This window comes from Lissotriton vulgaris, chromosome 12, assembly GCF_964263255.1.
Source record: "Lissotriton vulgaris chromosome 12, aLisVul1.2, whole genome shotgun sequence".
NCBI lineage: Eukaryota > Metazoa > Chordata > Amphibia > Caudata > Salamandridae > Lissotriton > Lissotriton vulgaris.
In genome coordinates this window covers 742,737,530-742,753,721 of record NC_141700.1, presented here as the reverse complement: position 1 = coordinate 742,753,721, position 16,192 = coordinate 742,737,530, and the positions used below count along the sequence as shown (strand labels likewise).

At 45.8% G+C, this 16,192-nt stretch overlaps 1 protein-coding gene across 1 annotated transcript in view; it reads right to left on the bottom strand.

Moving 5' to 3' along the window:
• LOC147678527 (vomeronasal type-2 receptor 26-like) overlaps positions 1–16,192 on the bottom strand; it is a 194,644-nt gene that overhangs the window by 110,660 nt on the left and 67,792 nt on the right. Inside the window, exon 4 of the mRNA XM_086945672.1 lies at positions 1,759–2,050. Within this exon, the coding sequence (XP_086801798.1) occupies positions 1,759–2,050 (292 nt within the window). The remainder of the gene's footprint in view (positions 1–1,758; positions 2,051–16,192) is intronic.

Genomic DNA, 16,192 nt, shown 5'->3' with positions numbered 1-16,192 from the left:
AAACCATGACATTGAATAGCAGTCTGAAAAGCCAAGACTATGGGAGCACACCTTGAGGAGAATACCCTACACTATCACGGATTGCTGAGAATATATGTTGAGGATGCTTGCAGAGATGACAGGTCTACAGTGTCCAGGGCCATCTCTAGGCTGCTATACTTGAAGCTTGTTACTTGGCATATGAATGAGCCCTCACCACTTCCATCTCCAGTAGACTGAGATACTCCCTAGGCACCTGTAGTCTGTCTTTGGAGCAGTGTACTGGCATACTCAAAGTTGGGTGTGGCAGCTCACAGTGCCAGATGGTGGTGGGTGTGACAGTCAGTATCATTTGGGGAGGGTCAGGACAACTGTATTTGCTGACTCTGGGTGGATGGCAGCAGCACCTGGTGTAAGACTGTGTGAACTGTGGATATTTATGCCAGTTGCAGTGATGCTAGAATGTCTATTTTACAATTGAGCCCCATCATTACCGGTACCCACCATGCACCACACAAAGATTTCACCAAGGCTGAAGGACAGGCAATGTTGTCTTTTGCCTACGCTCAGCAGGAGTCTGATTAGAGCAGTGCTTGGCTCGGTGATCAGCATGCAGCACCGGCCCTGTGCTGAGTACAAATGTGGGGGACAAATAGGTATCAGTATATCTTCAGTGCCAGCTCACCTTATCATCTATGCATTGCAAAGGAGCAGCTCCCTACAATAAAATGAACTAGTTAGAGGCTTGTGAATGGAACTACTGCAATGTGTTACAACTGACACTTGAAACTCCCAATAGATGTCATGTGGATTGATCCAAAGTATGATTGACACATCTAATAAGCAATGACTAAGATTCCTGATGCATTTTCCTTCCTTTTTTACTGTTCATTGAGCAGCCTAACTTCATCATGTCTATCTAGAAACAAGTAAATCGTGATTGACAATATTGTTGTTTACTGATGATAGAATATTTCACAGACAGCTAAACGTGTTCCTGAGATACAACAAGTAGGTTTGTTGTCTAGAAACAAGTTAATCTTCATTGAGAATATTAATTTAATGCCTTAAGTCTGTTAAACTATGTGAGACTGAAAGCTACAGGTATGAATCGGATTTCACAATAATAGAAGAGCCCTTACTCAAGGTTTCAGTCAGAACTGAAAAAATCTAAAGGGTTTCACTTAGGATCATGCATATCCTGAGCTCCACCTCAAACTGGTGGGGCTCAAGGCATGCCTAGCCTCTGATTAATGGAAGGTGGAGCCTCCACCCCCTCTTCCAGTGAGTAACACATGCAATGTTCCTTCTGCCACAGAGAAGCTACAATTGATGCACTGGGAGGTCTGGTCCCTTTAGGGTAGTCTTCTATACCCGTATTCTCCCTACATAGTCCGCAAGCAAGGTGTGGAGGAATACGAGAGGAAAAATCTGCAACTATCCCATTATGAAGGAGGAAACCTGGGATTTCTTTTGTCTTTCTGAGAAGCAAATCCCCTGTTCTTTTGGTTCATTTTCCAGAAAGAAAAATAAGTACACGCTGAGTGGGTGGCCATGACATTGCAGCCTGTTCGCCATTCATTTGTGACATAAATGATTTCCCTGTGTTGATTGAAGCTTTTCTGTAAGAAATGAAACTATGGTACTAAACTTGAATTAGGGTGACCTGCTTGCAGAAAGATGAGTGGAGGTGGAGCTCTCTCTGCTATGATGACCTCATCATGGTATTATTTGTTTAAATCTGTTGCCTGTAAATCACCTTTATGTCCTGATCCTTACCTGAGGATACTTGTAAAGGCCAAGCAATCTGGCCATCAAAATGGTGTTTGCTGAACTGTAGTCTCCCACGATGCCTGCCACTTGAGCCTTCATCTGGCACTTGTAGTTTGGAACAGACTTTTGTTTTTGAGTCAGGATCCACATGGTGCCCTCCAGGGCCTTTGATACAACAGAGCAGGTGTCAAACAACCACAATCCCAGGGTGACGTTTGGCAAGAGGTTGACATTCTTATTGATCTCCTCAATAGCAAACACCAATGCCTGGAACCACTGGTAGTTCTGGGAGACCAACCTGTGGAGCATATTGCGTATTTAGATTAGACATTTACAGTAATGGTAGGCAATGGTGCAAGTCTTTCTAGTGCTTTACTGCACAGTCTACATCTGTGTATTTGCCACCCACCATTATATGATTTTTAAAATTCTGTTAGTGATTTTACCCACACCCCTACCAGAAGAAATCTGTAAAAAACATTAAAGAAACTTTATCCATAAAACAGCTAATGTGATACTGGACAGACCCAACCAACACTCCCTGTGTCATGTACCTTTGCTCCAGAATGGCTGCTCACTGACATACTGACACCTTCTTCTGCCCTGTTCCTACCTCTTATATCATTTTGAGTTCAGAAGGAATATTCTATTCCATTCTATGCGTATTTATAAAGTGCATGGGTATGCATGGGCATCCAAGTGCTGGAAACACAACACATAGTCCACCAGTGTGCTCAGAGGGACATTTTTCATTGAAGAGGCCTAGTTTTTAGGAATTTGCGGAACCTAAGTTCATTGTCTGTGAATCTCATTGTGAGGGGGATGGTGTTCCATATTTTGGCCATATTGTAGCCAAAGGGCAGCCCTCTGCTTCTTGCTCTTGGAATGGAAGGAACGGTGACCAAGCAGGCATTGGTGGATCAGAGGGCTCCGTTTGATGTGTAGGTGTGATCAGCGGTCTTAGCATTGAAGGGCATTTTATTCAGAGTGCCATCTGAGCAATCTATAGGGCTTTAAATTTGACCCTCTGTTCAACAGGTAGCCAGTGGAGGGTGACCAGTTGAAAATCATCCACTTAAAAAAAAGCTTCAACTATAGCCTAAAGTGTGGGAGCTTGGGAATATTTTTTATTTGATTTTTTAGCTTAACTGTATTATTGTTTTAGTTCTGCTTAAATACTGAACACACATTTCTCTGATGGAAAGCATTCTCTGTTGTATCATCATAGCGATCAATGTCTAAGCTAGAGTTTTTTCACCAAAACTGTATTTTGGCCTAGCAAGACACTAATTTAGAGTAATACACCAGATGATGGAGAAGTGTGGCTCAGGGGTTAGAGGCGGCAGACCCGGAAGCTGAGATCGGCCCTGGACCAGGGTTCAATTCCCCGCCTCGACAGGGCTTGGGCTCAATAATTCCACGGACTCGATAATTCTCGCTCCGGTGCCTACTCGACTCACGAGTTCACACTCTGCGACTCTGGGCAACAGCTTGCTTAATCTCCACAACGGCCCCTCACGGCGGGATGCCTGGCTTTCACCTTGTGGATACCCTGCCGGGGTTATCTCACAGGGGAATACCAGGACGGGTTCCCTAAGCAAGCGCTTAGATACCTGCAATGTGGGTGATTTGCGCTATATAAATACACTAGCAGCCCGTCCCGACGTTGTCCGGGTATGAATTGCTGCCGGCCAGTAATGTATTGTTTTGTAGGATTTCGTTTAGATAGCATTTCTTATCTGTGACAGGCCTGTGAAACGCTCCGATTCACAGTGCACTGCTGATACACTTAAGAGTGCGCATTCAGTAGTGTGTGAACTCGAGTTTCCCTACTTTATTTTTCTTTGCAATATTATATAGCGCAAACTCGACAACATGGCATGAGCACAATTTACATTACAGAAGAACACATTCATTTGTGGTAGGCACGGGGAGACAAAGCTCTTTGCCTGAAATCATAGGATGTTGAGCTGATGCCGAGATTCGAACGTAGCTCCCCAGCTCTAAAGTTCGCAATTCTAGAACTTGTGGCGGGAGGTGTGTCTAAAAGTGTATGTCGGTGCTGGCCATCAATGAGAGAGACCTGTGCATTTTTCAAATCGGTGGTGAAAAAATATGAGTATGTTGCTGGAGATGTGGGCTGCCGTACCACCAATGTACTTACCGGGGGAGGGTAAACACCCATTATTCTGCAACTTTTTTTCCGCATACCATCACTCTGCATACTTTCATTACGAAAGTACCATGACTCCGCAATGCCATTATAACGCATGGCATTACATTTTATATGCTTTGACCGCGCATACATTTACAACGCAATTCGTTGTAAATGCATGAATGGTAAAAGCATGTTTTTTTTAATGTTTGGATAAGGGAAGTATGGGTATAGGGGTATATGTTTTGGGGTACTGAGGTATATGTTTTGGGGTGTTTGGGTATTTTAAGGGTTCAGATATAGTTTTGGGTTATGGGGTACAGGGGTAGTTTTAGGGTTTAGGGATAGGTATGGGTTTTGGGGTACAGGGGTATTTTTAGGGTTCAGGGCTAGGTTTGGGTTTTGGGGTACAGGAGTATTTTAAGGGTTCAGGGCTAGGTTTGGGTTTTGGGGTACAGGGGTATTTTAGGGTTCAGGGGTAGGTTTGGGTTTCGGGGTACAGGGTTATTTTTATGGTTCAGGGCTAGGTTTAGGTTTTGGGGTACAGGGGTATTTTAAGGGTTCAGGGCTAGGTTTGGGTTTTGGGGTACAGGGGTATTTTAGGGTTCAGGGGTATTTTTGGGTACAGGGATATTTTTAGGGTTCAGGGCTAGGTTTGGGTTTTGGGGTACAGGGGTATTTTTAGGGTTCAGGGGTAGGTTTGGGTTTTGAGGCATAGGGGTATTTATAGGGTTCAGGGCTAGGGCTGGGTTTTGGGGTACAGGGGTATTTTTAGGGTTTAGGGATAGGTTTGGGTTTTGGGGTACAGGGTATATTTATAGGGTTAAGATGGGTTAGTGTTTAAGGGTGTTGGGGTATTTTAAGGAGTAAGGGTGGGTTATGATTATGGGGTGCAGGCGTATTTAAAGGGAGCAGGGTGGACACCCGGAGCTGAAATGTACAGAACCTGGGAAGAAAAAAACAATGAAATATTGGGCACAACACTCGCTTTTTTTCCCGTAATCCCGTGCCCCGCACACCTCCACGCCCCCAGCACACGCCCAGAGCGCACGATATGAGACATGGCATGAAGGGCGGAACCTACCACACGCCCCCAGCGTTTGTCACTCCCCCAGCACACACCCACAGCACAACGCAGACACGCCCACAAGGGACTACTTTGCTGGCATGGTTCTTTTACCTTTTGAATGTATATGGTGGGCGTCTGCATAGCCTATGTCCTTCTGCTGCAACTGCCCTTTCCAACGCTGTATTGGGTGTTGTGATTGGTGCTGTGGTTCCTGAGATTACCCGCCTCAACGGTTTGGGCTCTCTCTTTATTATATTAGTATAGATAGATTGAGATACTGTTTACTTGAGTTCAACCAAAGTAGTAAATTGGTATATGAATTATTCATCTTGCAACAGGTGAAATTGCTCTGATTATGTAATTCTCTCTTGTATTACAGAATGATACTCTGTTCACTGTGAATTTGATTACTGGCAATGACACTGGCTAATCCTAGGTTGTGGACAGTTGCTATTAGTATAGATTATGGTGCACGCCTGATTCGGCCAGAAGTGGATGCCTGTGTTTTTAAAACTACGGAGGGAAAAATGTGTGAGATTGTTACCACTGATTTTAACCCTTTACAATACCATCTATCTTCTAGGTGTTCAGTAAGGAAAACTGAAAAAGTCACCGTGTTTTAGCCCGTGCTGCTAGCCTGCATCGCCCTTGTAATTATTAGAAACAACGTTCTACTCCCAAACAATATTTCCTAGTTACTTCCAGAGAACCATACAAAAAACTGCACCGGTTCCTACTGTGGCCCATTAAACACCGACAATTATTTAATAGAAATTCACTGTTATAAAACAAACGACCCCATGTGTTTTTCTGCTCACTGCCTTAGCAGACAGGTTATACACAATGAACAAAGACACCACCAGAGTCTGCCATGTCAGTGATGTAACTCCGACAATGGAATAAATACCTTTCGAACCACAGAAGGCAACCCCATCTTAGAATAAAATGTGGAGCGATATCTTTGACGCCACCTTAAACTAAAACAGCATAATAGGTTTCATGAGCATTCATCCTACACAAACAAAACTGCAAAGAGGAACCCCATCGTTCCTATGAATTATTTTGGTAATATTACAGAATAATGTACATTTATCAATTGCTTCAGAATTAGGGTCCGGATGTTCAAAGCATTTTTTGGTCGCAAGCATCTCGCTTCACAGACCGAAAAAATGCTTTTCAAATGTACAAATACCAAACTGAGATTCTAGCGATTAGCAGTTTAGGTTTGCGACCAGAAACAGACTTACTATTTGAAATGGTGTGTTTAAGGCGTCCATTCCAAATAGGGACTCAGAATGTTTTGTGACTGAAATGTGGTTAAAATACATGCATTCTTTACCAAAACCCTTTACTACCATCACTTGGGACACCTTCTCATTTGAGAATGTTTTATTAAATGCTAGCAGCCCGTCCCGACGTTGTCCGGGGAATCAAAGTGTTAAACTCTGTTTGAGATGAAAGTCAGTGGATTGTGGCGAGAGAACAGTGCTATTGATGAAAGCGCCGTGAATTATCAGCACTGTGTGTGGCCAAGTAAAATTAGCGGTACCGAAATCGTTATGTGTTTTTTATGTTAGCCCCCTTTCAGAAGGTTTGATGTACTCCAAAGGGTGAAAGTCAGTTGTATTTCGCGCAGTAATTGTAGAGAGTGGCAGTGCGAGGAGGCCTTTCTCCGTAATTCTGCAATACCGGCCGCTCTCAGTAATGATTGTGTTGTTGGCAAGGTGTGAATGAGAATGCGAGTGTGTTCGTTGCGTCAGAAGGGTCTTTCTCGTTTCCCTCGTATTGCCTCCTATTTGGAAGGTTCTTGTTTGACAAATACGTTAAGGGTTTGCACAGTAGCAGCCCGTCCCGACAAAACCGCCACCTTCAGGGCCTCCAAGCAGCCGCACACGGGCCGCGTGCACAGACCTCTGGCAGCATTTCGTTCTTTACCTGTCCAGTTGAGTAGTTCACGTTACGCCACTTCGAGGCCCCACATCGCACCCAAATGAGCAGCGCCGCCGCACCGCTGACTCGCCTGTGCACCCGCTTCATCACCCGCGCCTGACGCCATCGCCCACACGCCATGTTGCCTCTCGTTGTATGCAGACGCCCTGACGCCATCACCCACACGCCACCTTGCCTCTCGCAAGCGTTGTATACGCCCATGACGCCTAACGCCGCGTTCATATCACTGTATGCATACGCCCATGCCCCAACGGATTACTTTTCCCCTAACGTTCTTCCCCCCCCCCCCCTAATGTATATATAGCCTATGTCCATCTGCTGAAACTACCCTTTCCAATGGTGTATTGGGTGTTGTGATTGGTGCTGTAGTTCTTCAGTTTACCCGCCTCAAAGGTTTCCAGTTCTCTCTTTATAATAGTAGTATAGATATAGATATAGATATAGATGTACATGTACATGATGAAATTGGTGAAAGCACTGAAATTTATAGGGCTTTTGTGTTTGCGATTTTTAATTATAAATCCCTAAGGGGAGAGAAAGGGAGCTGTCACCTCAAGTATATCCTCTCAAAACTATACAACACAAAAGAGAGACTTGAGGGTGCTTAGAGTCAACTAGGTTATGTTATGTTTTTTTTTTATTCTCCTGAGTGTGGGTCATCAAAAGATTTTTAGGAGGTCATCTTACCCTCAACTTATTGAGGCATGTTTCATCATTTGATGACCTCTCACACCAGGGTAGGCGCAATGCCAGCCCGGCCGACTCAACCAAAGCGAGCTAACCTAACCCTGGAAGTTCTTATAAATCTATGCTTAGGACAATACACTGGGTCCTGAATTTGTTTATGGCAAGAGTAAATATAAAATATACCTAGAGTTATTCTCAAAATATTCTTTATTTGGCGAGTATCTCTGGTATGATGAAAAACAATAAAAACAAGGTGGAAATATGGTGAAGTACCATAAATCACCTGACCTAAGATCTATGTGTTATCAACATGCTTAAACCTCAATATGAGCCAAAAGGTTCTGGGGTCTTTGTCAGGGTAAACGACCATAAGGCAATTGTGTGCATTCAGACCAATCAAGTAGGTGATAACTGCAACATTACTGGTCCCTCTGTTAATTCAGTGGACCCTCTGTTAATTCAGTGAATACCACAGTCATATTAAACTGTAGCCTCCGTAGCCAAAGTGTGTGGGGAACCTCCTCCATAGTCACACAGAAGGTCAGCATGGCAGAATCACCTATTGCGTCCCCGTCCATTGCTGTAATGTGTGATTTAAAATTGCCATTCCTCCATTTTTTGTTAGATAATTTTTTGGAGGTGGATCTTTATACCTTCTTAAACCGTGTCATGCCTGGCAGTAAGGGAGATTATAGGAATTTGGTGGGGAAAGGACTGATGATGAGCAAAATGTCAGGCTTGGAGAAAGGCATCTGGGCCTGAGAAGGGCCTGTAAAACACAGACTATTTCAGAAGAAAGAGAAGAACAAGGCCAAGATGTGTAGGGGCAGAGAATAACACATTCCGCATCTTTCCCCTACAAATTACAAAGCTGGGATAGGCATGTCAGCTGACAGCTTGTTGCCATATGAGCTGGAAATGTACACATTGTAGTGTGATGACACAAACACTGAGAGGTAGATGAAGTTGATACTGGCTGCCTTAGCCTTGAAGGAAAGGATATTGGTCCATGAGGAGAAAAAGGCTGCTGCAGTACTTGCCCTTGAAAAGAAAGAGCTTTCTTTGGAGGTGAAAAGGGGCATAGAGGCTCATGCGGAGAGCCAGAGGACTGTGGACCCCGAGGCCAGGTGTGTCCCACACCCTAGTATTGGTGGTGTTAGAAAACGAGTGTTGAGTGAAGAATCAGTATTGCTACCTAGATTTGCGTGGTTGGTAATAACATAGAAAAGTGGTTTATTTCGTTTTTTATTTGTATTAGTTATGCATGAGGTAGAGAAGGAACACTGTGGAGGAAGCCTTTTAAGCTGAATAGACACATGAATTTCACATGATAGGAAATAATACTTTTTTATCACAATTGTTTGGAAAAAGTATGAGGAATGAGAAGAACAGTGTTGAAACGCGGGTTATTGGCATGGGTAAGTGTGCACCTACCACTAGTAATAAGGACACCAACACGGTACAGGGTTCAGAAAAGGTCTCAGTAAATTAGCCCCTTTTTCAACTCTTGGTAGCTGACAAAGAGCAGTCAGGCCTAACTTAGGAGACAGGAGTGTAAAGCATACACTAAAACAACAACAATCCAATGTAGGGAACCGGAGGTGTGAATTTTTACAAGGAAAACATATAGCACCGCTCTGGGACATCTGGTCACGCTTGACTGGGACAAAGTCAAAGTTTTAGGCCAACCACAATGGAGCCCGGTGAGATACATTAAGCGAGAGGCTCTAGTCAAACTTTTACCCTAACATTACATTCAAAAACTTTTCTGGAGCTTTTTCTTCCGAAATCGCCCGACCCTCCACTGCAGACCAGACTCAGTGAGGTTTCACAACCTTGACTTTCTTCGAGGCCGCAGTCAAATCCTGGAACTAAGAAGCTCCAGAGCTCTTAGCTGGACAAATCTGAAATCCTGGCTGGGAGGCGGCTGAAGTTAGTCAGCTTAACTCTCGATGTCGGGTCGGTCACCTCATGGAGCTTTTCCAGAAAAGTTCTCCAAAAATCAGGAGTTGCTTCCTGAAGGTATCCTTGTAGGTTCCAAGTGTACAAAACATTAATCCAAAGGTCTAAAATCTCCTAGATGGTCTCTGGGATATCTGGACTACAATCTCCACAATGCACCAGGCCAATTCCTCAAATGTCCACAGGGTGCACTCCAGGATGGGGACTCTCTAATCCTTCGTGAAGCGAGGTACAGTCCACAGGGCTATAGTACCAGATTTTGCAAAAGACACACTCATTCAGAGTGCAGGCCTTCGGGTGCAAAACAAGATTCCAGCATGCCAGACCTTCTTCTCCTTCTAGCTTCAGGCAGCAGATCAGAGAGGCTAAGCTGCTCTCACATATTTATTCAGTGTCTTGGAGTGACAAGCAGGGGGTACCTCTGTCCAATGAAATGCTGAGTACCACCTAACAGCATAACAAGGTCCTCCAAAGTGTGGCATCATCCTGTTTCCCCTCAAGGCACTACACTTCCAAAATCCACCATGGATAATTTCTCTCCAGAGGAGGAAGAGCTGGCCAAACCAACCCATAATATGGATCAGTTCCATTACCTCTACTCTCTCTGCAAATTCCTTTCCTAAGCCTGTAATCTGTCTGTGACATAGCATGTGGTGGTAGGTATGTCTTAGCATTCCTTACTGATCTGCTCTCTTTTCAAGCTCCTTATGATCTATTCTCTTCAGCTGCAGAGCTCTCCCCATCAGATAACCTCTGCTCCAGCCAGACTACTTATCACCTAATCAAAGCAGCCAGGCTACGCCTGTTAAGGCTGACCAATCAGCAGAGACCATTGGAAGGCTGGATTTTGGCTTACAGAAGAGAACGTTTTGTAACTTCTCTTCTTTATTAGTTATGATAACTTCAACTGTGGCAAGTTGTTGACATTATCAATATCAATGTTGTAAGTCCGTGAATGATATGTTACTCCTTTCCTAGCAAAAGTTCTACTTAAATAAAATATTGCAATGTTAGAATGTGGAGCTGAGTTTCTTCAAAGGAGAAAAATGGCATGGGGAATGTTTCCCTTACCAGGGCTTATACAACATATTTTATAAGGTCCCTAATTATAGTTATATGCCCCAACCCCTAGGACAGTGAAGGAGGACCTTGGGGGGGCCTAATATGTAAAAATAGGCTAGACTAAAGTGCACATACCACCAAAGTCGAATTTACTTTTAAAGACAGTCTGCATAGCAGGGCTGCCTTTAACATAACAGCAGGCACCATTATATGCTGGGGACGTATAGGTAGATTGCACCCCTACCCCTAATATCAATTAGAGACTTTTAGGGTCTGGTATTTCCACTTGTAGGTGTACCCTATTACATGTACCTTTTTAAAAATAGCACTTGCCCAGAGCCTAGTTAACAGAGCCCAGGGTACGGTCAGAGTCATTTACCACCAGTATCATTAAACAAAAAATGGGAATTAACAGGGCAAAATGATGGCTTTCTAACATGCACCCCCCCTAAATGAAAGGGAATTGGTATCTAACCTGCACCCTGGTAGTCTTTGCCAGCAACGTGGAAAAACCATCCACATCTGTATTCCAGTATGAAGTCCACCCCCTATAAAGAAATGCACCACCTAAATAACATGGGATTTTCCCCTCACATCTGCATGAGAAAGCTGAGAGGTCTGTGGTCTGTTTGAACATGAAAGTGAGTACCAATCAAGTATGGTCTCAACTTTTTCAGGGACCAAACCACAACAAAGACCTCCCTCTCATTGGCACTCCACCCTTGTTCACTGGGGAGAAGTCACCTGCTAATAAAGGCAACTGGCTGATCACGGCCCTCCTCATTTACTTGTACCAACACTGCCCCAATCCCTTGTTTTGAAGCATCTGTTTTAACCACAAATGCATTTGTGTAGTAAGGGGCCAGTAACAGTGGTGCTGAACACATAGCCTCTTCAGAGTGTCAAAGTCCTCCTGAGACTCTGGGCTCCTCGTCACTAATACCCAGTAAGTCCATGTAATGTCTTGACCTGTGTCTGGGTAGTTGGAGCTGTCCAATCCAAAATGGTTTGGACTTTGGCCTGGAGATGTTGTACATGGCCACCACCTACCAGGTGGCCTAAGTTCAACACATAACTCTGCCCTATTTGGCCCATGATGGCTTTAATAGTTAGGCCTGTCTACTGTTGGGTTTGAAGCACTTCTTTAAGGAGGCTTAAGGGCTTAAGTGATCCTGCCAGGTGGCATTGTACATGGCTATACCATCAAGATAAGCTGCACTGAACTGCTTTAACCCAGACTAGACCCTGTTCACCAATCTTTGAAAGGTGGCGGGGGCATTCATCAAGCCGAAGGGTATTACTCTGAACTGGCAGTTTTCCTTTGGTGTGGAGACTGCTGACCTCTCCTTTGCACTTTTAGTTAAGGCAATCTGCCAGTAATGTGAAGTCAAAGCAAATGTACTCAGATACTTAGCAGCCCCTAACCTATCAATTTATATATTTATATATTTATATAGTGCTCTGACTCCCGGAGGCATCTGTCAGAGTCCACTGATTATTACTTAGTACTCTTACCAAATACACTTGCACAGGACAGAAGACGAATGTTCCCAACTCCCTCTCCAGGATTCCTCGGAAACCGAAATAATCACGTCTCCAATTAACCCCAAAGGGGGAAGAGGGAGTGGATAAAATAATAAAGAACAGAAGAGACTGGTTCCGGATCTTCAGTTTTCCAGTAGTTTCCTTCTTCTCCTCTAAGTGTGTCTTTACTGAAGAAAACCTGGAATACTAATGCATAAACATTTATTAAACAACCTATTCTAATCTGAATCTTGTAAATCTTGTTTATTATCTGCTTAACATACCCCTAATCCTTCTTGAACTAGCCACTCTTCTTATTGGTATGTGTGGGCTGTATTGTGTTGTTTTCTGTTATGTCTCTTCACCTTCTAGCCTTATCTGCAACAAACTAACAAAAATTAGTTCACCTATTCGTAAGTTTTCACTTGTATTATTTTATTACTGGGTTTCAGTAACCTACCGCTTCTAGGTGTTTTTATTGCCCTCTCTGTATCAAAACTTCTCAATTATTCTGCAGTTTCTATTGTGGGTCTGTCTTTCTTGTTATTATACTCTTTTTAGCATTAACAATCTTTGTCTTTCCTTTTTGTATAGGTATTTCAGAATTTGCAGTAACAGAGTCTTATACTTCCACAGTAATTCACTAGGTAAATATCGCTTTAAACTTATTTACACTTTAACCAACGTAGTCTTTTTCACTTAGCTTTTTAATGACTTATTTCTTCTTATTTTCTTCCTGAGCCGTCCGGGTTAAACTGCGCAGGAGCACTGAAACAAGCGGAGTCAAGAATGGAGGCGTTCCCGGACTTCTCTGACTCGCCGAGGAATTTTCGAGCGCTAGAAACTAAGTTCCACGTCGAGGATACTAGCGGTAAGGAATTAGTATAATACCGCTAACTACAAATTAAGTTCTCAAAGATTTATTTGGAGCTTGAAATATTGCACTGAACGCCGGAATTACCTCAGTGAAGTGCGCACTCATAAAGGAGAGCGCGTTTCACTAAGGTTCTAAACCTGTGTGATTGTCTATGAAGACTAGACTGCTACTTGAAGGCGGCCATCTTGGAAGCGTTTTTCCGCCACCAGTAGCTCCAAGTGTGCCTATGTAAATATTTATTTCCGGATTTCCACCAACAGGTGTTAGACAAGGCACAAACTGAGTTCGCCGAGTGGGTGGTAGGCTTGACAGTCCTGACAGCGTCTAAGCACTGATATCCTATCTCCAGCCAGCCATAGGGAATCGAAAGGAAGAGAACTCGTCACTGCATAGCTTTGGACCTGAAAAAGCAAGGTCTTCATGCTCTGATGAGTTTTTCAATCAGAGTAGCAATTGATTCCATAGTCTGGTGCTAATGTATAGAAAGCTTTTTCCACCCCAGTTGGAGGGACGTGCCTTGGGTACTTACACAAGCCAATGGGAAGCAGACCTGAGCATTCTGGAAGTAGTATACCAGTGAAAGAGGTCCATCAGTTAAGTAGGACCCTGATTGTGCAAGGCCCTAAAGGTAATGTAGAGAGCCTTAAACGTAATCCTCTTTTCCACCGGGAGCCAGTGGAGAGAATTAAGGGCCACCTTTGTAGAGTCTTATGTAGGCAGTTTAAATAGCAGGTGGGCAGCTGAATTCTGCAAAACTTGCATATTAATAAAAACGGTTTTATTAATACCAATCAAGATGCCGTTAGCTTTAGGTATAGGGCGAGTATCAGTCTTAGTGACTGCATTCAGTGCTCTGTAGTGCACACAGAACCTTAACTCCTTCTTTCCCCCCTGGGGATTAGTCCTGGGCACCAGCAACATTGGACTGACCCATGGACTGTCAGAAGGCTCAATTACCCCCAACTTCAGAAACTTAGCCGCCTACGCCTTGATGTTTGCTCTGACCTGGTCAACCTGTTCAGTTAATTTTTGACAGGTGAGCTGTCGCTAGTGTCAATGTGGAGAAGTGTGGCTCAATGATTAGAGCAGCAGACCCTGATGCAGAGGTCTGGCCCGGACCAGGGTTCAATTCCCGCCTCGGCGGGTCTTGGGCTCAATTTCCCCGGACCTGATCATTCTCGCCTCAGTGCCTATTCTAATCATGGGTCCCACTCTGCAACTCTGGGCAATAGCTTGCTTAATCTCCACAACGGCCACAACAGCGTTAGGATCCCTGGCTTCACCTTGGGGTTGCCCAGGAGTGGGCACTTCACAGGGAAAGGCCAGGAAGGGTTCCAAAGTGCCTTGGTTCAGTTTCTTCCTCTTCTCCCTCATCTGTGAGCAGTAGCATGGTAATGTCTGCCCTGTCATGGTAGAGTTTCAATCTATTGACATGCAGGGTCCTATGAAGATTACTGGGGGTGTTAAGGTTCACTTCTTGTATACCTGAGACCGGGAAAGTTGCAATTTTCGGTGTATATGCTATCAGATTTATTTTTACTTTCCCGGTCTCGTGAATACAAGAAGAGATTTCTCCAACAGGACAAGGTTAGCGGTCTAGTTCTACAGGGGAACGAGTCCGGCATTAGGTATACATCATACGAACACCACTTAAAAATTTGGCTCAGTTTCCACCAAACATATTATGAAGCAGTTTTCTATGTATTACCAGGCATATATTAGGATCTCACCCAATTATAGGTTTTCCCCTAGCAGACCCGAACCCCGGCCTCGATAATACTAAAACCTTTAACTAGGCCGGGTCACCCCTCCTGCTGCCGACGCCTTCCTGTCTGCTGCCACTGTACCGAGCGACCCAGCCGCCGCTGAGCCACCCGTCTGCGCCGATTTTCCGCCGCTGCCTCCCTGCGGCCCCGCCCACCACCATCCCATTGGCCGCCCCGCTCCCGCCTCCCAGCTGACCCACCCTCCCGGCTCCAGATTTAAGGGAACTGCTGCGAGTGCTTCAGGAGTGACCACTGTGCCTTTAACTAGGCCGGGTCACCCCTCCTGCTGCCGACGCCTTCCTGTCTGCTGCCACTGTACCGAGCGACCCAGCCGCCGCTGAGCCGCCCGTCTGCGCCGATTTCCCGCCGCTGCCTCCCTGCGGCCCCGCCCACCACCAGCCCATTGGCCGCCCCGCTCCCGCCTCCCAGCTGACCTGCCCTCCCGGCTCCAGATTTATGATGCCCCCAGAGCGACCGCGCAGCGGGCGCGCACAGCGGGAGCACCGATTGAGCGCCGAAGGTGCGCCAAAGGTAAGCCCGTCTGCGCCCGTCCGCGCCTGGACCGCGCCCAGTGCCAGGACCCCTGGACCCCGCAGACCCCAGCCCACCCGCCGGATGTACGACGCCGCCACCCTCAACGCACTCAACGCCGGCCGATTCCCGGGCTGCTACCGAGCCACCCCGAGACGCACCCACGGACCCTTCTGCTGCAACTACTGCAAGTTCACCTGCATCCGGAACTGCACTACTCCAGCACCAACCAAGACCAAGACGAGCAACAGCAGCAGCCACCTGAAATGCATCCTGCTCAACACCCGCTCCGTCCACAGGCACGCCATCGAGATCTGGAACCTGCTCGACACCACAGCCCCAGACGTTGCCTTCTTCACGGAAACCTGGATGAACGCCTCTGCAGCGCCCGACATCGCCATCGCCATCCCAGACGGCTACAAGATCATCCGAAGGGACCGCATCAACCAGACCGGAGGAGGCATCGCCATCATCCACAGGAACACCATCCGCATCACGACCAACACCGACGACACCCTCGCAACCGCCGAGCACCTGCACTTCCAGGTCCACATCAACCCCAAGACCACCCTCAGAGGCACCCTCATCTACAGACCCCCGGGACCACGCACACAATTCAGCGAAGACATCGCCGACTTCATCAGCCCGCACGCCCTCTACTCCGCTGACTACATCCTCCTCGGGGACCTCAACTTCCACCTGGAGAACAACAACGACCGCAACAAAACCACCCTGCTGGACAACCTCGCAAACCTGGGACTCAAGCAGCTGGTCACCACCCCCACCCACTACGCCGGACACACACTCGACCCCGTCTTCTCATCCAGCAAGGACATCGCCTTCAGCCACGCCACCGG